General features: G+C 42.3%; 1 protein-coding gene across 5 annotated transcripts in view; it reads left to right on the top strand.

Annotated features, from left to right (window-relative positions):
• The window catches only part of LOC127582070 (endoplasmic reticulum mannosyl-oligosaccharide 1,2-alpha-mannosidase-like), a 131,537-nt gene that overhangs the window by 79,259 nt on the left and 25,104 nt on the right, over positions 1 to 27,174 (top strand). For 2 of the 5 annotated variants that reach the window (XR_007958053.1, XM_052037053.1), the window contains exons 2-6: positions 3,475 to 3,616; positions 7,511 to 7,619; positions 16,596 to 16,696; positions 17,916 to 18,070; positions 25,501 to 25,607. Coding sequence is in view for 4 of the 5 variants with exons in the window: in XM_052037053.1 (XP_051893013.1) it covers positions 3,512 to 3,616; positions 7,511 to 7,619; positions 16,596 to 16,696; positions 17,916 to 18,070; positions 25,501 to 25,607 (577 nt within the window). In the remaining variant the exon portion in view is untranslated. Of the gene's footprint in view, positions 1 to 1,639; positions 1,744 to 3,431; positions 3,617 to 7,510; positions 7,620 to 16,595; positions 16,697 to 17,915; positions 18,071 to 25,500; positions 25,608 to 27,174 lie in introns of all 5 variants that reach the window. The other 3 variants (XM_052037054.1, XM_052037055.1, XM_052037056.1) reach the window with 3 other exon arrangements.

The following is a 27,174-nucleotide window of genomic DNA, read 5'->3' as shown; positions in this document are numbered from 1 at the left end:
TTAGTGGTGTAGCAAGTTAAGATTAGGTGACAGCACCAAAGAGAGGATGTAGGGTCCAAGTCCATAGTTCCCTGAGAGTGGTGACACAGGTAGATAGGGTGGTAAAGAAGGCACATGGCATGCTTGCCTTCATAGGTTGGGGCATAGAATATAAGAGTTGGTACGTTATGTTGCAACTTTACCAAACATTGGTTAGACCACACTTGGAGTATTGTGTGCAATTCTAGTTGCTACACTAAAGGACGGATTTGATTGTGCTAGCAAGAGTGCAGAGGAGATTCACCTGGATGTTGCCTGGATTGGAGGACTTTAGTCAAAGAGTGAGGTTGGGTGGGCTGGGCTTGTTTTCCCTACAGCGAAGGAGGCTGAGGTGTGATCTGACAGAAGTGAATATTATGAGTAGTATGGGGTAGATAGTTAATATCTTTGTCCCATAATAGGGGTATAGCAAATAAGCGGGCATGAAGAACTCGGGTCGAGCAGCACCTGTGGGAGGAAGGGAACTGTCGACATTTTGGGCCTGATGCAGGGTTTCCGACCCAAAACGTCAACAATTCCTGTCCTCCCACAGATGCTGCTCGACCCGCTGAGTTCCTCCAGCAGATCGTGTGTTGCTCCAGATTCCAGCATCTGCGGTCTCTTGTCTCCGTCTTGTGAGTTAATTGGCTTTTGGGACTACACAGACGCAAAATTCTACCCACCCTCTCATCACAGGCATTGTCTCATGGTTTAAGGTGAGAGGTAGGAGATTTAAAGACTATCTTAGGGGTAAATTTTCTTTTACACGGTGTTGATATCTGGAGCAGGCTGCCAGAGGAGGAAGTGGAAAAAGATACAATTTACTATGTTTAAAAAGCATTTGGATAAACATTTAAATATTTAAGGCATACTTAAATATGGTCCTAATGTGGGCAAAGGGGATCAGTGTAGATGGGCAAAGGTTCGGCCTGGGTGTGGTGGATCGAAGGGCCGGAATCTGTGCTGTACAACTCTTTGACGCTCTAACATTAGTTTCAATCCTAATAAATGTCGCACGGTTCCTTCGTTTATCAGATAAACTTTCCAGCTAATTTAAATTTCTTTTACTGCTAATGCTCTTAAGTTTCATTAACTTCCTTCTTTCTACTTCCTTGTGGGGTGGTGTTTAGAAAACTCTGGTTCCAGCTGTCTACTCTGGTTTGCAGTGAAAAATTCTGCTCACGATTTTAAAGCATTTTTTTCAACCTGTACTCGGGATGTAGATAGGTTGTAACAAATCTTTTAAGGAAGGATGAAGTGCTTTGGACTTGGGAATTGGGGCTGCAGTGTAAATATCCGCAGAAGACATAAATTGGAGGGGGCAGGGGTGATCAGTACGGGATAAGTGTGAGGTCTGCTGTTCAGAAATCCCAGTGGTTTGTTGTCTGGCTCACCGGCTGATGTTTTCCACACTCCTTTAGCACTCAGTAGGGCCCCGTTTCCAGCACATTCTATCAACTCACCGAGCCTGGTTGCCACGCTCCTTTTAAATTCACTGGGGCCCTATTCCTGCCCTCTGTTTAAACTCACTGTATTTTTCTTCATGTGCTCTCTTTAAACTCACCTGGTTCAGTGAAAAAATTATTACGCTACTTTGTGTAACATCTTTTTTTTAAAAAAGGTGAATTAAAATTGTGCTGGAGTATCAAAAGGAGAAACGTCCAGTTGTCTGGAGAATCTGCCCATCTGGCCCCAACCAAAGTCCCAAGGATTCCGTTATTGCAGGTTTACTTCACTATTTGGAAACTTTTGTACAGGACTGAAGGGGTCTAGGTACACATGACACTTAGAGTGTTGGTTCTGGTGGCTAAGGTTCATAAAAAGGCAAAAAAAAAAGTCATCCATTTTAGGGATAGAATTGCAAAGCACTACTATATTCACTTTGCATGGAATCTTATATGGACCATACCAGAATTAGTATGCGTGCAGTGTCACGGGAGGCCATTGAGCTGGTGCTCTGGAAAGCGGTCCCATGACTCTGAATCCACTTTTTATTTCCCTATTATTTTGGAACTTACTGTCTCTACATACTCAAGAACTCCCCTTCGGATTCTTTTTTGCCATTAACTTACTCCAAGGATCATCTATAACTATTTTAGCTAGTAACACATCTTTGGGTTATCGGCAGAAACAGGAGCACCTGGGGGAAACTCTCACAGTCACGGGGAGAATGTGTAAATTCTGCATAGACTGCACTCAGGCTCGGGATCAAACCAAAATCCCAGGATTTATGAGGATCTGTTTTTCCTGTTGTATAGAAAGATATTTAGGCAATGGTAATGATACAAAAAAGTTTGTCTAGCATTTGGAAAATTGGACTCTAAGAAAAAGAAAGCCATAGGTGTGACATAGCACTTTTATGTTGCTAAGCTGTCTTACAAGGTGGAAATTTAGACAAAATGTTAATTGAATTGAACATTTTCATTATTTTTATTATGAATATTTCTGTGATGTAGATGAACTGATGACTATGGTCAATTTCCCAGAGGTTCTTTAAATCAATCTTGTTATGTATTCAATTTTATTATTTGCTCAGTGGTACTTAACGATAAGAGACAAAAATAATGAACCATTGACTGGATATCCCATTGGGAATCATTGGTGGAAGTCTTCCATAGACCTGAGTGCTGTTTCCCAGATTTTAAAGTACTGTTTGTATGAGACTAATTGTGGATGTGGCTCTCTGTGGAGGTGTATTTTTTTAAAAAATTTTTTAAAAGTTTTATTTACAGCGTGGTAACAGGCCCTTCCGGCTCAACGAGTCCGCACGGCCCATTTTAAACCCAAATTAACCTACCTGTACGTCTTTGGAATGTGGGAGGAAACCCACGTGGACATGGGAGAACGTACAAACTCCTTACAGACAGCGACGGGAATTGAACCCCGATCGCTGGCGCTGTAATAGCGTCGCGCTAACCGCTACGCTACCGTGCCGTGTACATTTGTTTTTAAATTGCATGTTTACTCTGTGCAGTGATACACTGCTATTTCCACTGGTTAGGCAGAAGTAAGAATTCTGATAAGTCAAAAAAAATCTTTAAATAGGTTTTGATAGTTTTGTCAAGACACTTTATGGTCAGGACTCCCAATTCTTGAGTTTTAATAAAACATTCATATGCAAATCTACTGAGAGTGCATCACCTTGTTGAATATGTGACTTTTTTTCTGTGCCATATGTTCTTTTTGATTGGTTAATGGGATCAAGCCATGCTCTAATTGGCAGAACGGTATCAGGGAACTGAGTGGGTTCTGCTCCTATTACAGATTGATTCCCTAAGCCCATTTTTTTCAGCTGCTGTGCCATGCATTCTCCAAAGCTTGTTTTTCTTTTCTAGGAGCAGATGCTAGCGTGAAAGCTAATTTATGTTGCTGTGTGTTGAGAAAGAGTTCTTGTGTTTTAACAGAACAGCAAGAAAAACAAGTCTCATCACTGCTTCATCTTTGCATTAATTGCAGCGTGCTGGAAAGTAACATCCTCTCAGGAGTGTGAAGGATGTATTCACCGCAGCGGAGGGACTTTATATCAGTGACACTGGGTAGCCAGGCAGGAAGGAACTATGACAACAGTAAAACCTGGAGAAGACAATCATGTTGGAGGGTAAGATGAATTACACGGTAAATTTTCAGTGGTTTCTTATCACATTCAGTTCAGTGTGAGATCATTTGTCATTCAGTCATCCAAGATTTGATATTCAACAAAGATTGAGTCTGTCTCATATTTGGTATATCAATGTGATTTAATAGTAAGGGAAGTTTTGTGGGCCAGGCAAGAGCATTCAATGGAACTTGGTGACTGTGTGCAAAGTTTAATTCCATGTCCCAGCTATTTTGCATCTATTACTAAAGCTGACAGACTGTGTCTGTGATAAAGATTTATCCCCCAATGAGGCATAGGTGTTAAAATAATAACTAATAAACCATAATTAAAATAGTAACTTCTATGCAAATGTTCAGGTCGCTATAATTCGAATAAGAGAAAACAGTTAATAGGAAATGTAGGTATAGTTAGGTCTACTTACCTAGCTTTCAGGCACCATACTCAAATGGTTAAAATATGTTTGGTAAAGCTTGGTGTGGTGAACAGATTTAATTCCTCATCTGTGTAATAGAGACTACATTTCAAAATTACTTCATTGGCCCAAAAGTCCTTTTCATGATGTGAGTCTGTAAAAGGCAGTATACAAATGCAGTCCTTCATCTTGCAATGGTAACTGGGGCATCACTTCATGCTCAGGGGAACGAGAAGAAAACATCAGCCACTGTTCTATTTAAAAATAGCATGCTTTCAAACATGGCCTGTGGAAGTCTCAGTCAAGATCTGTATGAACCAAACAGTGTTTCAATCCTTTGTCAATCTTCAATGAACAACTTCATAAACGCAGCAGCTCTACTGTTGCCATAATAGTTTCTGAGGCAGTCCCTTGAGATCGAGGATGACTTACTTCCACTCCGGTTTTGTATGTTCTGAGCTGGTGAATTAGGCCAATAAGGAAACCGCAGGCTCTCCCACAGATGGGGCAGGTGGTGGCCACTGGGGCAGGTAGGTGAGTGGTTTGTGAGGTGGTCCATTCCTTTCACTGCTTATTTGGGGCCTCTGTGCTCCCAGTGTAAGGCTAGGTGGTTCTGAATATCATCCCAAATTCTCCTCCTCCACGCCGAGTGGTGATGAGCGAGCAATCTCCCAAAAGTCAGTGGGGATGTTGTATTTCCTCAAGGAGGCTTTGAGCACATCCTTGATTCTTTTCCTCAGTCCAATTGGTAACCTCTTCTCATGGCAGAATAGAGCATCTGTTTTGAAAGTCTGGCATTGGGCAGACAAATCATGTGGTCTGACCGATGTACTTGACCGAGTGTAACTAGGGCCTTGGTGCTGAGGACGTTGGCTTGGGAGAGAACAGCAAACCAACCTCTGTTCCTTCCAGTGATTTTGTGGAGATGACATTGGTATTTTTCCAGTGGCTTGAGGTGCCTTTGGTAAGTAGTCCAGGTCTCAGGAGCACGTAGGAGAGCAGGGATCACTGCTGCCTGGTAGACCTAGCCTCGGGCCTTTGTCTTCAAGTACCCTTTGTCTCAATTGACTATTGGCTGTGCTTGCGCATTTGAGGCTGTAGTGAATTTCATTGCTATTTACCTTCTCTGAGAAGTGATCCATGTTTTCAGGGTCTTGTCTTTACTGTTGGAGGGCCGTGTGGTGTGGTAAGGGGAGGTTGGTAGAAGATTTTTGTCTTGTGGGTGCTGAGCATAAGGCCCGTCCTCTGAGCCTGCACGGATACAATCATAGTCTGCCTACTGCAGCTTGAATGCAGATGTTCGGGTGACCTTGTTCTGGAGAGTAGTCATCATAGGTTCTGCAGGTTCGCTCAACTCCCGTGGGTAATTTGAAAGTGAAATGCAGAAAGATTGAGAAAAGTATTGGGGCAATGATGCATCTTGTTTGACACTGGACTTCATTGAGAATGGTTCCTTTGTTGATCGATCCTTTGGTTATTATCACAGTTTACATGGTGAAGGTTTTGGTTGGGTTGAAATGGCCATGTGTTGTGACTGGTGCTGCTCTCAGCACTTGTCATTGCACAGTGAAGTTCTTGTCCACTGTACCTCTGGATGGACGGAATCCACACTGCGATTTGGGGAGCAGTCCTTCCTTCACTGGGAGGAGGAAGTTGTGGAGGACCCTGGTAATGACGTTCCCTGTGACAGATAACAGGGTGACCCCTCGGTAGATACCACACTCGACTTGTCTCCTTTCTTGAAGCTGGTCGCCATTACAGCATCTCTGGGGTTCCTTGGAATTTTCTTCTCATGGGTGAAGAGGCTATGGATTTGTGACTGAAATGGTTCACTGTTAACACAACAAACAAAATGCTGGAGGAACTCAGCAGGTCAGGCAGCATCTTTGGAGGGAGAGAAACGATCAACTTTTTGGGTTGAGACCTTTCATCTGGACTGAGAGAGAGATAGCCAGTGCAAAGGGGTGGAGCAAGAGCTGGCAAGTGATAGGTGGATCCATGTGAGGGTGGGGGGAGTGGAAATAGCGACTGAGGTTGGGAGGTGACAGGTGGAGGCATCAACGGGCTGCAGATGAGGGGATCTGATAGGAGAGGAAGGTGGAGCGTGGAACCAAATAAGGGAGAGGGGGTGGTTCACTGAGTTTTAGGGTTTCACTGGTGTTGCTGTTTGCTCTGAGTCCTTGTTATTTAGTTGGGGCGTGGCTTTCTCGACTTGTTAGTCAGGAGTAGCAGCAAGGATAGGGCCCAGGACACTCATGCTATGGCCAAAGTCGTGGTTGAGGAGATCTTTGAAGTGTTCCTTGCATCAAGCATTGACTACCCTCTATCCCATTCCTGGCTCCCAGTGAAGTGTGACCTTGGGTGTTGGGGCCATAGAAGGCTTTCAACAGCGATGAAGAGCCTGGCGTGGCTGTCGGTGTTGCTGAGCTTCCTGCAGTCTCTTCAGCCACCATCTGATCTTTAGGTCTGGGTTTTCTGCTGACCTCTACCTTCAGGTGCCTGAAGAATTTATTTTCCTATGAGGAAAGATAGTGTATCTAGTCCAAGAACATGGCTTGTCGTTAATTAGCTCCTGAGTCGCCTGGTCATTTTCATTAAACCAGCCCAGCTGGTTATTGTTAGAGAGCTCAAGAGTCTTATCCCCGATGCCGTTTATGTCAAACGTCAGGGTAGCCCATTTCTTTGCGGCTCCTCTGGGAGCTGTCAAGCTACTTGAGTTGCTGCCTGAGAAGAGGCAGCTTTGTGGGCTCTTTGACATTGATCTTGCGGTGATACTTCCGCTGAAGCTGATGTTTTGGAGAGAGTGGGGGAGATTGGCGGTGGTCAGTCCAGTAGTCGTTGGTATCTCATAATGCAATATCCATGTCAGAATGCCAGAGTTTCCAAGCACACATGTCACTGTTGGGATTGTCCAGAAGAGTCCTGATGTTCCAAGTTTTGAACTTCTATACTGTGGAGAGGAAGGGGCGTGTGTGAGTTTTTAAAGTGTGGGGTAGCTGTTGCATGCCAGCTATCACATGGGCTCCTCAGCAGTGTCTCGACTCAACCTGCCAGGGCCTTGAGGGTAACGGTCAGGGAAATCAGCCCTGCACCCTGATGAAGAGAGTCCTGTCAGTCAGGAGCTCTGAGTGGTGTCTGAGCAGAGTACAGTTCAGATAAGTTTCTGCCATTTCCTGTTCATTGCTTTGATCTGCTGTGATTTTGCTGGAGAATGGGTGGATGTTTTTCCACTAGCAAGAAAGTCGTATGTGTATTTGACATGCCCATATCTTAAACATCTCCAGGTGGATAGGGTTTAGTAGACTGTCTGTAGATCTTCAGTTTGTCTTGCCTGAGGAAGGGATATGGTTAACCGTTGGGAGCAAAGTAAATGAAATTATACTACTTGCCTTTGATGCAAACAAAGAATGATGGTGCATTTTTAAGAATGGTTTTTGACAAACAATTACATTCCTCCCAACTTTTCTGCATTTTTCAACTAGAAATGGAAACAGCTTTCAAGATTGCAGCGAAGCCTAATTGCCTTCCTCTTTGTCTTCATGGTGTTTTGTGGTATTGCAGCATATCCTAACCTGTCGGAACACTGGCAAGGTAGGAAGCATTGCTGGCTTTTGCACTTGAAGTCTTCCTGAGCTGTCAATTTGAACACATTCCATATTTGCACAGTAAGAGGTGTTTTGCTTGAAGAAATGTTGCCATAATAATTGTTTGAAGTTACCATATATGAACAGTAGTTATCTTTTTATGTAAGTAATCTCTTCAGGATAAAAATATATAATAGAAATGAAAGCAGAAAATGCTGGAAAGACATGGGTGATCAGGGAGCATCTGTGGAAAGGAAAGTCGTTAGCATTTCTGGTGGTTGACATTCAGCAGATGTGAAGTGTTGTCCACGGGGTCGTCAGTTCTCACTAGGGGACTGGATCTTAATTAATCCAACCTGTAGCCTTGCCCCAGGAGATTGCAGCCAGACTAACCAAAGGCAGGTATGCAGCTGCCAATGTGCTCGACATCAGTGTGGTGAACAACTGAGAGTGGACCAGGCCTTGATTGGTGACCAAATCTCCTCATTACATCAAGGCACAACCTTTGACAGCCTGCATAACTTTTTAAATATCTTTAATAATCAGAGATGTTGGAAAACAGTTGAAATTATTTAAATAATTCAGCAAATTTATTTTGGGTAAACAAAAAACAAACTTTAAACACATTAAACTGCTGTTAACTAATAACAAATGTACAAACAATATCTCTTGTATTATTTCTCTTATTTTCTTGCAATACAGGAGGCTAGTTGGCCGTTTGAGCCTGCCTCTCAGAGCAATCCCATCCGTCCCTTTCCCCCACTTATTTCCCTGTGACCTATTCTCATGTCCACCAGCTCTTTTCTGATTGTCCTGCTCTCACCCACACCAGGGCAATTTATAGCAGCCAATTACAGGAAAAGCATCATTAAACATAATTACAATTAGTGTCCCTATTCCAAAAGTATCAGCCACATGGTGCAGTAGGTTATAGAGCAGCCCTGATGTACTGTCCAGCATTTATTGCTCCTAAATTGGTAACTTTTACAAATAGTTGGGATTCAACCACATTAATGAGTCGTGTCTAGGCCAGTCCAAGTGAAGATGGCATGTTTACTGAAGGACGTTAGCAGTGGTAGTGTTTTCTTAACAATCCTTTAATTGTGTGATCACCTGCATTGACACATTGTTTTTATCGTAAATTTTATTTAGATATTTAAATTTGCGTCCAAGCTGCAATGGTGGGTTTCGAGCTGCGCTTGCAGTTTAATAGTCCAGGGTTTTAAGGGTGGTACAATGGTAGAGCTAAAAAGAGGTACTGCCTCTCTGCTGCAGTGACGTGGGTTCAGTCCTGACCTTGGGTGCTGTCTGTGTGGAGTTTGTATGTTTTCCCTCTGGCTGTGTGAATTTACTGCAGGTACCCACGTTCCAAAGATGTGTGGGTTAATTAGCCACTATACGTTACCCCTGTTGTATAGCTGAGTAGTAAAATCGATCGGTGGGAGGGGGCAGGGGTAGTTGTTGGAACCCAGGGAGATTAAAATGGGATTAACAAAGGATTAATTTCACTGGTGCAGAGTCGGTGGGCCAAAAGGCCTGATTCCATGCTGGATGACTTCTCCATCAGTCCAGTAAAAGGAACCACCGTGCTGCTACTATAAGAATTTGCAACCAGATCATTCACTGTGAATTTTAGACTACTTGATATCCTCTCCTAACCTGTCTGAATGCATGACTGCAGTTAATTGGGGAAATCTAAAATAGCAAACCCTGTTGTAGCTGTTGAGTGGATCATGCTGTTTGTTTGAGTCTACCTGTGTTACATCATGTGCTGGTCAGAAGTAGGAGCTTTCCTGGATTACAGTAAGGATGAAGGGGGAGAGAAGTAAGGAAGAGTGTGGACCCATGGGCACACAGACCTGGTGTGGGAAGGTGGATTGAGTTGGGTAGCTCTTTGACTGGCACAAAATATGCTGAGCTGATTGGCCATCTGTGTCATAAATCTTCTATGATAGATAGATGTAAGAACAGCCTGCCTCAGCTATATCAATATGGTTGTAACACAATTGTTGAAATAATGAACAAAATATAAAGAATGCCAGAGCATTATGTGGGGATTCACTTAGAAGCAGATATCATTGATCAAAGAATCATGGATGTCCTTGATGGTAAAAGGCCTGGGGTTACAACATTCTGTTGTAACTTTGCCCAGAGTTTAAAATAATCACCTGTAAAATAAGAGGGACTACAAGATGTACTATATAAGTAGCCAGCCGTGATCAGGCAGAGCTGATGCATGGACTTTGCTCACACTGTTAGCTTGCACAGGATGAATCTTTGTGTTACTGAACAAGTGTGATGTTTAGAGTCCATGTCAGCTTTTTATAAACAAAAATAATATTTTGTTTGTTTCCCTGTTTTGCTCTCCTGTAGTCACCCTGCACAACACACCTTCCTTCTCTGGCCAAGAGGACAGGATGGAGACCTCCTCCCATGCCTCTGCCAAAGCACAGTAGGAACTTCATCTGACAGGGTACCGTAGAAACTTTTTCCTCAAAAACACTTTGTAAACTCAAACAGTGATGTTTGCATATAAAGTCTGAAGCATCACTGCTAACTAGATGTCAACAGAACAATCACCTAGTGTTCATCGTTTTTATGTGCCTTGGAAGTGAATAGTTGGTGTGAAATTGAATTCTGCTCATCTAATTAAGCCATCCAAATATGATGATGAAATGGGAATTTTACAATTTGTACTGAAGGTTGGATCCCTCATATTTTAATCTATAACGTACTTCACTCATTTGTAAATACAAATGTAAAGCATTTTTCTTGAGTTCAAGCCCAATAATTCTCAATAATTTTTCAATTAAGAATTTATTAATTAATAATCCCAGTATTATGCGTGTAATCCTTCATGACCTGAGGGCAGTGAGTTATAAAATTTAAAGTGAAGTTTGTTATGAACCGTAAAGAGGGGCTTTTTAACTTTAAAATGATTTCCCACTTGTTTAATTTTTGAGGTGGGCAAGTGTAATGTACTCTGCTGTATTACAGATACTTTATCATTGGTAACATCCCAAAGATTTTGAAGATAGTTTGCAGGTCTGGTTTGGCTCTGTAAGCTGAACATTTTTTTAACCTTTCACATTCATTATAGCGCAGAATATGTGGCGTGGGTCAATTTGCATGAATTATACTTGAAGGAATCTGAAAATAACTGGCAGTCACACAGCTGCAATGGGTTTAATTATATAAATGTATTTCTTCAGTTTCCTACATGTCTCTGCTGGAGCAGTTCACAGATGTTAGCAACCCTATGGTATCTAGAGTATGTTATTATTTGTCACAAGAACTGAAGTTTATTCTTGCACCACCTGTTTGTCTTCAGATGTAATGGTATCGGTCCTGAGCTTGTTCCCCTTTGACAGATCAAGTAAAGGCAGGCTACATAAACAGGCTTGTATTTCCCCAAGTTTAAATGGATGGGGTCTATAGAAATGATACAAGACTTGATAGAGTTGATGCATGGAAGCTATTTCCTCTGGTAGGGGAATCCAGAAAAGGAGACAAAATAATGTATACAAATCCACACAGACTAAGATTATCATTGATTTTAAGACTTAAGGGATGATGGTTAAGAGTGACAAGTGTTTATATTTTTGAAATGGCCTAGATTTCTGTTGCTGCTTTATTATGCATGGGAAGTGCTTATTCATCTTTGCAATTTAATTTGTTGCAAGCACAAATGAAGTGAGTTGTGCAAGCATGTGTAGAACAGTGCATTTGCGATTAGGATGCACTTATTACAGTCTACATTTGGATTATATCTTTGGGCATTTGCTGACAGTTAATTGCAGTCCATAATGCCTATGTACCACTGTTCTGCAGCATGCTGTGAGATTATAGAACATAGAAGAGTACAGCACAGGACCAGGCCCTTCAGCCCACGATGTCTGTGCCGAACACGATGCCAATTTAAACTAAATCTCTTCTGCCTACAGATGATCCCTATCCCTCCATTCCCTGCATATTCATGTGTCTGTCTAAAAGCCTTTTAAACACCACTATCATATCTGCCTTCACCACTGTCTCTGGCAGTCCATTCCAGCACTGACCACTCTGTTTTTAAAAAAAAACTTGACCTGCACATTTCCTTTAAACTCTTTCCCCACCCACCCACCTACCTACCTTAAATGCATGCCCTCCAATATATGACATTTCTACCCTGAGGAAAAGAATCTGACTGTCTACCCTATCTATGCCTCTTATAATTTTATAAACTTCGGTCAGAACTCCTCTCAGCCTCTGACGCTCTAGAGAAAACAACCCAAATTTGTCCAACCTATCCTTATAGCACATATCCTCTAATCCAGGCAGCATCCTGGTAAACCTTTTCTGCACCCTCTTCAAAGCCTCCACATCCGTCCTGTAATGGGGCGACCAGAATTGCACACAATACTCCAAGTGTGGCCTAACCAAAGTTTTATTCATTTACAACGTGACTTCCTGACTCTTGTTCTTGATCCCCTGACCAATTAAAGCAAGCATGCCATATGCTTTCTTTACCACCCTGTCTACTTACATGGCCACTTTCATTGAACTGTAGACTTGGACCCAAGACCTCTCTGTACATCAGTGCTGTTAAGGGTCCAGCCATTAACTGTATACTTTCCCCTTACATTTGACCTCCCAAAGTGCAACATCTCGCATGCTTGGATTAAACTCCATTTGCCATTTCTCCTCCCAAATCTTTAACTGATCTATATCCTACTGTATCCTTTAACCCTCTACACTGTCCATAACTCCACCAATCTTTGTAAACTTACTTACCCATCCATCTACATTTTCATCCAAGTCATTTCCAGTGGCATGCAAAAATTTGGGCACCCCTGGTCAAAATTTCCGTTACTGTGAATAGTTAAATTTTGTACAATTTTAGAGTGAAAAAAGGAAAGGAGCACCATGCAAAAGTTTGGGCACCCCAAGAGATTTGAGCTCTCAGACAACTTTTACCAACGTCTCAGACATTCATTAACTTGTTAGGGCTGTGGCTTGTTCACAGTCATTGTTAGGAAAGGCCAGGTGATACAAATTTCAAAGCTTTATAAATACCCTGACTCCTCAAACCTTGTCCCAACAATCAGCAGCCATGGGCTCCTCTAAGCAGCTGCCTAGCACTCTGAAAATTAAAATAAATGATGCCCATAAAGCAGGAGAAGGCTATAAGAAGATAGCAAAGCATTTTCAGGCAGCCGTTTCCTCAGTTCATAATGTAATTAAGAAATGGCAGTTAACAGGAACGGTGGAGGTCAAATTGAGGTCTGGGAGACCAAGAAAACTTCGAGAGAACTGCTCATAGGACAGCTAGAAAGGCAAATCAAAACCCCCATTTGACTGCAAAAGACCTTCAGGAAGATTTAGCAGACTCTGGAGTGGCGCTGCACTGTTCTACTGTGCAGCGACACCTGCACAGATATGACCTTCATGGAAGAGTCATCAGAAGAAAACCTTTCCTGCATCCTCGCCACAAAATTCAGTGTCAGAAGTTTGCAAAGGAACATCTAAACAAGCTTGATGCATTTTGGAAACAAGTCCTGTGGACTGATGAAGTTAAAATAGAACTTTTTGGCCACAATGAGCAAGGGTATGTTTGGAGAAAAAAGGGTACAGAATTTCATGAAAAGAACACCTCTCCAACTGTTAAGCAGGGGGGTGGATCGATCATGCTTTGGGCTTGTGTTGCAGCCAGTGGCATGGGGAAGATTTCACTGGTAGAGGGAAGAATGCATTCAATTAAATACCAGCAAATTCTGGAAGCAAACATCACACCGTCTGTATAAAAAAAAGCTGAAGATGAAAAGAGGATGGCTTCTACAACAGGGTACAATCCTAAACGCACCTCAGAGTGCACAATGGACTACGTCAAGAGGCACAAGCTGAAGGTTTTGCCATGGCCCTCATAGTCCCCCAACCTAAACATCATCAAAAATCTGTGGATAGACCTCAAGAGCAGTGCATGCAAGATGGCCCAAGAATCTCACAGAATTAGAAGCCTTTTGCAAGGAAGAATGGGCGAAAATCCCCCAAACAAGAATTCTTAGCTGGCTACAGAAAGCATTTACAAGCTGTGATACTTGCCAAAGGGGGTGTTCCTAAGTACTGACCATGCAGGGTGCCCAAACTTTTGCCTCGGGCCCTTTTCCTTTTTTTGTTATTTTGAAACTGTAAAAGATGGAAATAAAAAAGTAATCTTAGAATATTAAAGAAATGTGTCATCTTTAACTTTATGCCTTTTGGAAATCAGGTCATCTTTTACTCGCTTAGCTATCTGCAGTAACAGAAATTTTGACCAGGGTGCCCAAACTTTTGCATGCCACTGTATATACATCACAAGCAACCGAGGCCCCACCATCAACCCCTGTGGAACACCACTGGTCACGGGCCTCCAGCCAGAATAACACCCTTCCACCGCTACCGTCTGTCTTCTGTGGGCAAGCCAATTCTGAATCCAAACTACTGAGTCACTGTGGATCCCATGCATTTTAATCTTCTGGATCAGCCTTCCATGAGGGATCTTGTTAACTTCCTTACTAAGTCCAGGTAGACAACATCTACTGCCCTACCCTCATCATCAATCACCTTTGTCACCTCCTCAAAAAAAAACTCTTATCAAGTTGTAAGACAAGACCTGCCCTGCACAAAGCCATGCTGACTGTCCCTAATCAGGCCATGTTTTTCTAAATGCATGTAAATCCTGTCTCTAAATATCCTATCCAATCACTTCCCCACCATTGATGAGAGGCTCACTGGCCTATAATTTCCTGGATTTCCCTTCTTGAACAAAGGAACAACATTGGCTATCTCCAGTCCTCTGGGACCTAACCTAGTGCTAGTGAGGATACAAAGATGTTTGTCAAGGCCTCAGCAACCTCCTCTCTTACCTCTTTCAATCACATGGGGACTTACCCACCTTAATGATCTTCAAAAGACCCAGCATCAGCTCCTTGACCTCAGAATGCTCTACCACACTGCTCTCACTATCCTCCATGTCTTTCTCCTTGGTGAATACCGACGCAAAGCACTCGCTCAGTACCACACCCACATCCTCTGACTCCAAGCGTAAATTCCCTGCTTTATCCTTGAGTGGTCCTACCATCTCCCTTGTTTTCAATGTATAAAATGCCTTTCTCTTTCATTCTACTTGCCAATGACATTTCAGGGCCCCTTCTGGCCTTCCTAATCATCTGCTTGAGCTCTTTCCTGCTATCTTTTTGTTCCTCAAGGGCCCTGTCTGAATTTAGCTTCCTAAACTTTGCATTTGCTTTTCTTTTTCACTAAATTCATAAGCTCTCTCATCATTAAGCTTCTCTTACCCTTGCCCTTCCTCCTTAGTGGAACATATTAGTCACAAGCTCTGATCAGCTGGTCTTTAAACTCCCACATGTCAGATGTGGACTTGTTGGATAACAGCTGCTCCCAATTAACTTCCCCTAGCTCCTGTCTATCAATGTCGTTATTCCACCCCCCCCCCCCCCCCAATTTAGTTCTTTCCCGCAAGGTGCAGACTTATCCTTATTCATAACTATCATAGAACTTAGGAGTTGTAATCATTGTTCCCACAATGTTCTCCCGCTGAAAGGCCAGTCATGTGGCCAGGCTCATTTCCCAAAACAAGGTGCAGCATAGTCCCTCTAGCTGGACTATCCACATACTGTTTCAAGAAACCACCTTGGATGCACCAAAGAAATTCTGCACCATCTAAGCCTCTAGCACTAAGGAAGACCCAGTCAATATTGGGGAAGTTAAAGTTGCCCACTACGACAACCCTGTTGCTTTTACATCTTTCCATAATCTGTCTACATATCTGTTCCTCCCTCTCCTGACGGCTGTTGGGAAGCCTGTAGTATAACCCAGTCAGAGTGATTGCATCTTTCTTATTTTTGAGCTTTACCCACATTGCCTCAGTGGATGAGCCCTCCAGTATGCCCTCTGAACGTAACTCTGACATTCTCCCCGATTAGTACTGCAACTCCTCCATCTCTTTTACCTCCCTTTCTATCATGTTTAAAACATTGAACCCCAAGAACATTGAGCTGCCAATCCTGTCTCTCTTGCAACCAAATCTCTGTAATGGCCACAACATCATAACTCCATGCTCTGATCGAAGTTCATCTGCCTTACCCAGAATACTACTTGCATTGCAATAAACCCATGTCAGCCCATCAGTCCCACTGTGTTCATTAACCTGGCTCTGCCTCTCCTTCCTTTCACACTTGCTTGTCATCTACCTTCCCCTCAGCCCCTCCATTTGCTGCCCTGCTGCTCTGCTTCCTGCCCCCGCCTCACTAGTTTAAACCCTCCCAAGTAGCATAAGGAAACCTCCTCGCAAGTGTATTGGTTCCCCTCCAGTTTCGGTGCAACCTGTCCCTCTTGTACAGGTCCCACCTGCCCTGGAAAAGAGCCTAATGATCCGTATATCTGAAGCCCTCCTTCCTGCACCAGCTTCGCCACATATTGAACGGAACTGTTTTCCTATTTCTTGCCTCACTAGCACGTGACATGGGTAGTAATACTGAGATTGCAACCCTCAGGATTATAGGATTCGACGAGACCATTTGGGGAAAAGGTGCAGCAGAGTGGAGGTTGGGTTTGAAGGGACTTAATTTGTCTCGGATGTGAACTTGACTGAGAGTTGTCCAGAATCCTGGCAGGAGCCTTCTGGTTGTAGGGGTGCACGATTGTTGAAATTAGTCATTTTCAGGTGTTTCTATTATTTTCTTGTATGCCACTTTAAAACTTGGTTGGTCTTTGTTTTTCTATGTAGGAGTTGTTAAAGATTCACATCAGAACACGGCAATTTCCTTGAATGTGATTTCAAATTTGAATTATAAAGTCTTGTGTTGACCAGTTTGAGCATGTGAGCATTGCAAACGAGTTGTGTGTTAATAAATATGAGGTTATGCCACAGGATTTCAGGGATCATGGAAAATAGATTGTACTAAAATCTGTAAAAAGTTAAATGCCTTTTCTTTGCATTTAGCAGATGAAGGTCGTGAGGGACAGCTGAAACAAGTTAAGCCTGTGGTTGTACCTGCGCTAGATGTGCTTTCACCCAAGGCACCATCTATCTCGCAGCCACAGGTAAGTAACCTGGATCACATCTGATGCTATTAGCTAATTATGGCTGGTTTTGACTAACAAAGAGTCAATGAATCCATAAGTCAATAAGTTCGAAGAATTAGAACTGATAATCAGTTTAAGGGTACATAGATAATTTGAAGAACATCTAAGCATCATAACTTTGGCTCTTTATTTGGCACCTATATCCCATTTGTTAACTTTATTTTGAAGCTCAGTGAAGAAAAACAATATGGTAATAATTTTGTTTTGGGGAGTAGTCACTTTTTTGGTCATTAATATTTAATGTTTAATTTTAATTCTGTGAGGTATTACTTTCGTTACTGTGAGGTAAAATCCCTATCAGTACAAACCCAGTTTCGGTCAGATTTTTTTCTTACAGTAACAATCCATGTAATTGTATCTTCATCTATTGTTAAAATAAGTCATATTTCAATCACCTTTGTTAATAAAATGCACCTGACTTACTGTTTTGAGAGGAGGATGGGAGAAAATTCCTTTATCTAATATCCAGTAGAACTTGTTTAGAAATATTCTTTCAATATTTCTGTGTAATTTATATATATGCTTTGGTAAATTATAAGCCTTGAGATTGAATGTTAATATTTTGAGTACAGAGCATTGAAATGGGTATGTAAATTCCTATCATTAAAGCCTGCTACTCTTTATACGGTTAATAATACAAAATGAGTGAAGAGGATTAACAAAACTGTGATCACTCATTGGTCATTTTTTCGAACAGATCAGTGCGAGTGTAATTCTGATTGCCACAGTTTGGATGCCACCTTCTCATACACCACACTGCAAATACTGCCCAGTATAACCAATATTATTGACACCAAGATAACAATATGCACTTGCTGCATTTTCATTCCTTTGAACAAGTATATAACTTTACAGTTATGATTTATTTGAAATTATGTGCCTGTCCTGTACTGAAGATTTGATCGAAGATTGCAACACGAACATATTCCTTTAAACACAGCAGTGTCAGTTGTCAATATATTAATTAATCAAAGCTTTTCCTAGCTTTTCAGTGACGTGATAAACCTGTTCTGATCACAAACTACTTTTGTCTTTTGACCAGTGAAACAAAGATTCTAAGCAGGATTTGTCAGATCTGCAAGAAACAGTACTGTTTTTTTAAAAAAAAGTTTAATAAGAAAGTTGTAGAATTATTTTGCTCTATCTTCAACCAACTCCTAGGTTTGTTTTAATCCAGAAACTCAAAAGACCAAATGTGAACAAGCGTGGGCCACCATTTTTACAAAATCGACTGTCGAAGAAAGAAAAAGAGGAAACTAAAATCAGGAAGGAAGAAAATGAAGCTGAAGCTATTCCTGATGACAAGGATAAAGAACAAAATAACATGATCAGGTACTCAATAAGTGAAACAGCAGGCATTTTAATATTTAGCAAAGCAGTTTACAAGTTAGAAATTTGGTTGGTTTTTCTTCGATGTGCCTCTTTGCTTTGAATTTCATGGTGGAAGATCCCTCCTTTTGTGATCTTATCTGTTAAGCTGATAAATATTTGTTTCAGCATTGGGAAGTTAAAGATGCTTTGGGGGTTAAAGGCCACCTTGATATTCAGACCCGAGGATATTTGGCTTCCTATCGGCTGTGTATAAGTGGCCGTTTAGCTTCCTCTTGTGTTATATTGCCTGTGCTTTAATTGATAGTTTATATTCTGTTCCCCAGCCTGCTCTTCCATTGCAACAGTGACTTCCTTTTCCCGTCCAACCTACCAGCTCTGCCCTTGCTTCATGCTTCAAGTCTTTCATGGATAATTCTGCCAGAATAGGATGTCAGCATCTCAGTATCTCTCCTTTCAAGGAGAAACTATGGTTTTATAATTTTTTCCCTGTCTTTGCGCATTGTTTTATTACGTCTCTGACAAGTATAAACCGTAACTCCACTCTTGTTAAAGCTGCCTCTTTCGAGATCTGGTTTTCCTCCTAAAAATATTTATGTACCATTCAACACCTTCAAATACATTTGTACGAGTCCAAACTTGCAATATCTGAGGTAATTTTACATTACTTAATGATAGGAAGCGTATAATTTGGTTTCCTTCTCTGCTGTCTCTCTGTTCACTCTTCACTCATGCTTTCTGCTTGCTTCATCTTCATTTCTGGTCATATCCAAGGTTCCACCTCAGCAGCCTGAATTCTACAAGACATCAGTGGGTTAGATGTTAATGGATATCCCTTATTAACTCATAACTAAACTTGGGTGGTTTTAATTGTTTGCAGTGGACTATCTCATTTTGAGATACAAATGTCACTTGCATATAAATACTATTTATTTTAACTGATAGATGGAATGGTAATTGAATCAGTGCGCAATGTGCCAAATATGCAGACAAAAGAGAGATCAATTAAATTTAATTAAAGAATGATGGACATTTTCTGAATTTTTTTAGGAAGGTTCTCTTGAGAATATTCAAGAGATTGTTAGATAAGCATATGGAGGAATTTAAAATAGAGGGATATGTGGGAGGAAGGGGTTAGATAGTCTTAGGCAAGGTTTAAAGGTCGGCACAACATTGTGGGCCGAAGGGCCTGTATTGTGCTGTACTTTATAAGATATATGATATGTGGGGTTTCAACAACACTCACTGTGTGTTTTAATTAAAGAGTGGGTCAGGTACAGTATAAGTAGCTGGCTGCTGTGTTCTTCTGGTGTGAAACCAGGAAGGTCAAACTGACAATGATGTGCTTGTTGAGCCATGTGTTTAACTGTTCATTACTTTAAATTTCTTTGTACCTAATTGGCCACAGATTTTTAAAACCATCTCAACTTCCATCTGTTCCTCAGAGAGCAAGGGAGGTGTCACTTATGTTGTGTTCCAACAAGTTTTTAAATGGAAAATTGGCAATAAAGTACAAACACAAATTGATGATGGATGTACTCTGCTTTTTTCTGAAGAGTAAAGCTACTCAGCTGTATTGTCCAATCTTGTGGTTCAATATTTGTTTCTGGCACCTCAGAACTGTGGAATCATCCTCTATCCTTCCCTGGTTTTACAAGCTGTACTTTCAAAATATATTCAGCCTTAATGTCTCATCCAACTGTTGTCTTGTTACTTCTTTCTCAAGTACTATTTCAAATGTGGTACTCAACTCAGGTTCTGATCCTTTAGTAATAAATTTAACAATTGGAAAGATTTCTGGTTATCTACTCATACAAATCATTGTTTCTTTTTAGCGTGCTTCCAATTTTCTGCTTCTAGAAGTTGCTGCATTTTGCCAACTGGGACAGGCATCCTTTCCATTATCCAAGACTTGCAGCTTTCCTTCCTTGTCTCCAAGTTGCCTGTTGTGGTGACCTTGAACTTGTAAGAATGGGTGCATGAAGGCTCTGTGCCAGAGATCTCTCCATTTCTGCCAGAAGTCACGGAGTGAGAAGTCGAGCCTGCGTTGATACTCAAGGGGAGTTTTCTGGCACTTAGCAAATGGAGGAAAAGAAAGTTCATTGTTTCCAAAACTACTTGGAGAAATTGCTTTTCCCAGAGAGGAGTGAATCTGTGGAATTCTCTGCCCAGGGAAGCAGTAGAGGCTATCTCATTAAACATATTTAAGACACAATTAAATAGATTTTTGCATGGTAGAGGAATTAAGGGTTATGAGGAAAAGGCAGTTTGGTTGATCTGAGTCCACGGCCAGATCAGCCATGATTTTATTGAATGGCGGAGCAGCCTCGACGGGCCAGATGGCCTCCTCCTGCTCCTATTTCTGATTTTATGTTCTTGGGTTCAAACAGTGCTTTCGGTAATGATTTCTTATAAAACTAGCTACATGCTAGCAGTAAGACTAGAGGATGCCCAAATAATTCTTTCTTCAATATAAATTCTTATCTTCTTCATTGGCCCTTACTGGTGTCAGTCCTGGATTGGCTTTAATGGAATCTAGAAACAAGTTGTACAAGTCAATGGTTAGGCTGCACTTGGAATATTGCGTAAAGTTCTAGTCCCCGCAATATAGGAAGGATGTGATTAAGCTTAAGAGGGTTCAGAAAAGATTCTCAAGGATGTTGCCTGGACTGGATGGCTTAAGTTATAAGGAGAGATTGGAAAGGCTGGGACTGTTCTCCCTGGGGTGAAGGATACTGAGAGAGTGACCTTATAGAGGTTGATAAAATTATGAGGGGCATATAGATAAGGTGAATGGTCACAGTCTTGTTCCCAGGGTGGGGGAGTCTAAAACTAGACGTCATAGGTTTATGTGAGAGGGGAAAAATGTAAAGGGGACTTGAGGGGCAAGTTTTTCACTCAGTGTGGTGGGTATGTGGAATATCTACTATTAATGCTAACATTTGATCAGGATTCAGTTTGGTGTTCCAACTCATTGTACTTTTCAAGCTACTAGATTTTCCTTCTCTTTCCACTTTATTTACCACAATCCAATAATCTGGCATGCTTGGGACTTTGGTGTTGGACTATTAGATTTTCTGGATTATACCTCACCACAATTTAATTTTATTTAGATGTTTACACAGTATTATAACTTCACTAAATCAGTAAAGTGGGAATTGGGACCCTGGGTGGTCAGAAGGGAGTGTGGGAAACATTGCTGAACTATCGGGATTTCTGAATGGTCCGGTAGTGGATTATCAGAGCTCTACTGTGATAGCAAACCGTTGACAGGGGCTTTTTCTTAAGCAGACCCCTGGGGGAGAGGGTGACTTGCTTTCATTCTGATTTTGTGAGTTCTGAGCCTTCTATTGAGGCCAATGTGAGAACTTCAGACTCTTCCATGGATGGAGCAAGTGTGTGAGGTGAATGGGTACTTTGTAAATTGAGCCTCTGTGTTCCCAATGCATGGTCTCAAGGTTCTCAACAACATCCCAGAGATTCCCTGGAGTCAGTAGGGATGTTGTACTTCTCTGTGGAGGGTCTTTCTTCTCTGCAGCTGGTAATCCCTTTCCATGGCGGAGCTTGGAATAAACTCTGTTTTGGGAGTCTGGAGTCGGGTGTGCTAATGATATGACCTGACTGATGTAGTTAAGTAACTAGTGCCTCAGTACTGTATGCCTGGCAGAGGACACTGATGTTGGTTTGCTTATCCTTTCAGTGAAGTTGGAGGATTTTGGGGCGACAACATGGCTGGTATTTTTCCAATGTCTTGAGATGCCGGCTGTTAGTGGTCCAGGTCTCAGAGTGGTCCTTGCCGGGGGGTGTTCCCAAGCATCATTCTCCTCTGCTGGCCACCCTGCTCTCTTGTACGTTCTCAGTACTAACTGAATGCCTCTTGCAGCAGGTAGTGTCAACTCCCAGATTGGAGTCAGAGTTGTACACCACAGAAACAGGCCCTTGGGCCTACCACGTCCATGCTGGCTTTGTTGCCCATCTACATGAATTCTGTTTGTCTGTATCCTTCTATGCCATATCTAAGTGTCTGTTTAAATGCCCCTTAAACACAGTGATTGTATCTGACTCCACCACCTCCTCTGGCAGCGTGTTCCAAATACAAACCACTTTCTGTGTAGTTTTTTTTTAAAAGCCTTCAAATCCCCTTTAAATCTCCTACCTCTCACCTTAAACCTGAGCCCTCTTGTGTTTGATACCCCTACCATGGGAAAAGATGCTGATTTTTTTTTAAACCATATCCCTACCTCTTATAATTTTATATACCTCTATCAGGTCATCCCTCAGTCTCCTTCACTCCAAGAGAAACAAACCCAGTTTATCCAGTCTCCTCCCATGACTAAAGTCCTCCAATCCAGGCAACATCCTGGTGAATCTCCTCTGCACCCTCCCCAGTGCAACCACATCCTACCTGTAGTGTGGTGACCAGAACTGCTCTCAATACTCCCAAGTGTGGTCTTACCAGTGCTTTGTAAAGTTGCAACATAACATCCCAACTTTTATATTCTGTACCCCTACTTGTATTAACACTTCCAGGAAACTGTGGGTTTGAACCCAAGGTGCCTCTGATCATCAACGTTCCTTAGTACTGGACCATTTACTGAATATGTCTTACCCCTATTTGACTACCCAAGATTACATATTAAATATTATCTGTTCCTCTAATTTCCACTGACTACAGATGACCCCTACATTATGGCCATTTGGGTAATGGAAATTTGCCCTTACAGAATTCACAAATCACTACCCAGAGACTTGAGATGCAGAATAAAATTCACTCTCATGGAATTTATGTGGGGGTGGGGGGGGGGGGGGGAAAGAAAAGTAAATGCAGCTTGCGTGTCTTGACACATGCACATGTGACATGGCTTCACTTAACGGAAAATCACAATACGGACCATTTTAAAGGAACACAACACCCCACCAGAACGTGGGGTCTACCTGTATTGGGAGGCCTGTGGTATAACCCCGGCAAAGTGATTGCCTCTCTCTTATTCCTAAGTTCTCATTGCCTGACCTGTCTGGGATATCCTCTATAAGGACTGCTGCTATATTCTCCCTAATCGGTAGTGCGATTTTTTCCCCCCCCCCCCCTCTTTTGCATTTCCCTCTGTCACATCTGAAACGTCTCTGACACATGAAGTTGCCAGTCCTGCCTTTCACTCAACCACATTTCTGTGAATGAAATAGCATTAGAATTCTAATTCTCAGATATACTTTGGTAACCCATGATTATTCTCAACACTGGTGCCCCACAAGGCTGCATCCTCAGACCCCTACTCTGCTCCCTATACCCTCATGACTCTATGGCCAGATTCTGCTCTAACTCCATGTACAAGTTTGCAGATGATACCACAGTAGTAGGCTGTATCTCAAATAATGATAAGTCAGAGTACAGGAAGGAGATAGAGAGCTTAGTGACATGGTGTCATTGTCGTCCCGAAATCAATTTCCCTATCCGTCCGCTGTAAATAACACAGTGCCACGAGGTCGATTTGAACAAATACCTTTATTAGCAGTGCACCGCTAGGAGAATTCTCTTCAGCACTCACTAAGAGTCGCTTCCCGAGTTCTCTCAGTACAAAGGGGTAGACAGAGATTTATACAGGCATTGTCACGCACACTTTAATGAGTCAGGTGCCGGAGTTCTTGGTTGAGCAGGAAACAGACAAAGGGCTACTGCAGATGGACAAAGAGCAGCCTCACACCACAGGTTCAGCTAATCATTTCGCAATCGGGTGAGACAAAGGCAGGTATCACCTTCATTGTTTGAGACAGCCTTCCCATTTCCCGTTAGATTGACCATCATCTCCATAGTCAAGCATAATGGGAATCCAATTAAGTTCCAGACACAGCAATTACCACACAGCACCCAGCCCAGGTAAGCAGTGGTGTGGCTGTTCTGGCCTGAAGGACACTTTTTAAATCACTATTTCGAGCAGCCATAATTCTCATTTGTCTTAAGATATCAATACAGTTATAGTTTATTAATCCTACACCTCCTCATCATGACATCAACCTTTCCCTCAATGTCAGCAAAAGAGCTGGTCATTGACTTCGGGAAGGGGGGCGGTGTACATGCACCTGTCTACATCAATGGTGCTGAGATTGAGGGTTGAGAGCTTCAAGTTCCTTGGAGTGAACATCACCAATAGCCTGTCCTGGTCCAACCATGTAGATGCCACAGCCAAGAAAGTTTACTACCACCTCTACTTCCTCAGGAGGCTAAAGAAATTTGGCATGTCCCCATGGACACTCATCAATTTTTATCGATGCACCGTAGAAAGCATCCTATCCAGATGTATCACGGCTTGGTACGGCAACTGCTCTGCCCGTGACTGCAAGAAACTGCAGAGAGTTGTGGACACAGCCCAGCGCATCACAGAAACCAGCCTCTCCTCTTTGGACTCTTGTCTATACTTCTCGCTGCCACAGTAAAGCAGCCAACATAATCAAAGACCCCACCCACCCCAGACATTCTCTCTTCTCTCCCCTCCCCTCCCATTGGGCAGAAGATATAAAAGCCTGAAAGCACGTACCACCAGGCTCAAGGGCAGCTTCTCTACCGCTGTTATAAGACTATTGAAGGGTTCCCTAGTACGATAAGGTGGACTCTTGACCTCACAATCTACCTTGTTATGACCTTGAACCTTATTGCCTTACCTGCACTGCGCTTTCTCTGAAGCTGTTATAGTTTATTCTGCATTCTGTTGTTATTTTACCTTGTACTGCCTCGCCGCACTGTATAATGAATTGACCTGTGTGAAAGGTATGCAAGACAAGTTTTTCATGTACCTTGGTACATGTGACAATAGTATTCCAGTTCCAACTCTGGAGCTTCAGGCACTGCCTACATGTGTAGGCTCAGATTTTCTGGCACAGAGTGAGGCAATGATGCCCGCCCTGAAGATAGTTCCTCCCAACCATTGTGCCTTTCTCTGTAATCAATGTGGGTTGCTGTCTGTCAGTCAGTAACTCTAAAAGATCTCTGCTCTCTCACTGCTGTGTGTTATCAAGCAGCCAGTGATGCTAAACACAGAGCAAAGTAAAGATTGGAGCAGACATAACAGATTAGGGAAGTTCAAATATCATAACATGTTCAGGAACAAAAAATAATATTTTTAAAAATGTACAACTTTTAAACACTTGAAGGGCTAATGGTTTTTTTCAGGGCCAGTGAATTTATTGAACAGAAGTTATGGAATGGTAAGTCATTGAAACCTTATTTGCGCCACAGATAATGAAATAGTAAAAATTAATTAACTAGGAATGCTAGAATTGATTTGTCATTCTAAAGCACCATGGGAATGATCGTGAGATGAATGAGCAACAATAGTTCAAGAGGATTTAATGGAAAAAGCTAATATTTAACCTGCTTTAGTCTGTCCCATGTCTGTTGAACTCCTGGTTCACATTTTTTGTGATGTTTGTACTTGCAGTTGGCATGGGATGGAGATTGCTCCTGGATCGGTTACCGTAGCTTTACCCAATTCAAAGCAAGAGAAGAAGCCAATGTCTCATGAAAAAGTAAACGCCAAAGAAACAGGTAGCACGGCCATGTAAGGTGTACTCCTCTTGGTCAATCTTTTCACCCTGTTGTAACTATGTTGTGCAGTTTGTGAAGTAACATCAGGCAGCTGTGGAATTGAAACCAGGCAGGTCAGTGTGTAGCCTTTAACTGTAAGCTTTTTGTTTCGCCGTCATTGCTAATTCTACATTTTCTACCTTTTGTTTTCCTCTCTCTCCTTTGATCCATCCCCCGGTGGATCCGCTCTCCCCTCCTCCCCCGCACCTGCCGATCACTACCCTGTGCCCATCCCGCCTCCCCTCTTCTGTCCACCTATCACTGCTCTGCTTTCCCCTCGTATATATCGGGCTTCCCCTTTTCCTATCTTCAGTCCTGAAGAAGGGTCCTGACCCAAAACATTGACCGCCTGCTTTTCTCCACGGATGCTGCCTGGCTTGCTGATTTCCTCAAGCAGCATTGTGTTTTTCATCTAGATTCCAGCATCTGCGGCCCTTTCTTTCTCTTCATTGCTAATTCTTTTTCTGCTGAATAGATTTCAGAACCCAGAAGAAAAATTTGGGTTCTTAGGAAGTTAGATGTGCTGATTACCTTCTTTCATTGGATGGGTTAATCATCCCGGAGTCCTACTGTAAATGACGTCAGAAAGAAAGTAGTTTTCTGGTGTGAGGCATGCATTTATTTTTGCCTACTAGCTTGAGGAGAGCAGCTCAGTGGCCTTCTAGATGTGGTTGAAGCAAACACTTGCCTTCTAGGAACACTTTTGTAAAAAGCGTAGCATTTTCTGTGCTAATCTCTGTATGTTTTATCAAAGAACAGTACAGCACAAGAACAGGTCCTTCTGTCTGCACCAACCATGGTGACAATCTAAACCAATCCCATCTGCACGTGGGCTATATTTCTCCATTCCTTGCCTGTTAATGTGCCTGTCTAAATGCCTTTTAAATGTTTGTATCATACCTCCTTCCACCATCTCCCCTGGCAGCACCTACCGCTCTGTAAAATAAAAAATAATCCTTTAAATTTCCCCCTCTCACCTTAAAGCTATGCCCTCTAGTACTTGACATTTCAACCCTGGGAAAAAGGCGCTGACTATGCTATCGATGCCTCTCATAATTTTATATACTTCTAAGGTTTCCCCTCAGCCTCTGACGCTCCAGAGAAAACAATCCAAGTTTGTGCAACCTCTCCTTGTATCTAATACTCTAAACCAGGCAACATCGTGGTGAACCTCTTCTGCACCCTCTCCACAACCTCCACATCTTTCTTGCTATGTGGTGACCACAGATGCATAAAATACTCCAAATGTGGCTTAACCAAAGTTTCATACAGCTGGAACCTGACTTCCTAACTCAGTGCCCTGACTGATGAAGGCAAGCATGCTATACACCATCTTTACTACCCTATCCAATTGTGTTGCAACTTTCAGGGAGCTGAAATTCCTCTGTATATCAATGCAGCAAAGGGTCCTGCTATTTACTGTATACCTTTCTCTTGCATTTAACCTAAATTGAGTGGGAAAGCAAATTGCACAGAAGATGCAGAGTCTTCAGAGAGAGAGAGATAGGTTAAGCCATTGGGCAAGGGT

The sequence above is a fragment of the Pristis pectinata genome, chromosome 23 (genome assembly GCF_009764475.1).
Source record: "Pristis pectinata isolate sPriPec2 chromosome 23, sPriPec2.1.pri, whole genome shotgun sequence".
In the NCBI taxonomy this organism is placed as follows: domain Eukaryota; kingdom Metazoa; phylum Chordata; class Chondrichthyes; order Rhinopristiformes; family Pristidae; genus Pristis; species Pristis pectinata.
The sequence above is the reverse complement of the archived record's forward strand: the minus strand, read 5'-3'. Positions and strand labels throughout refer to the sequence as shown.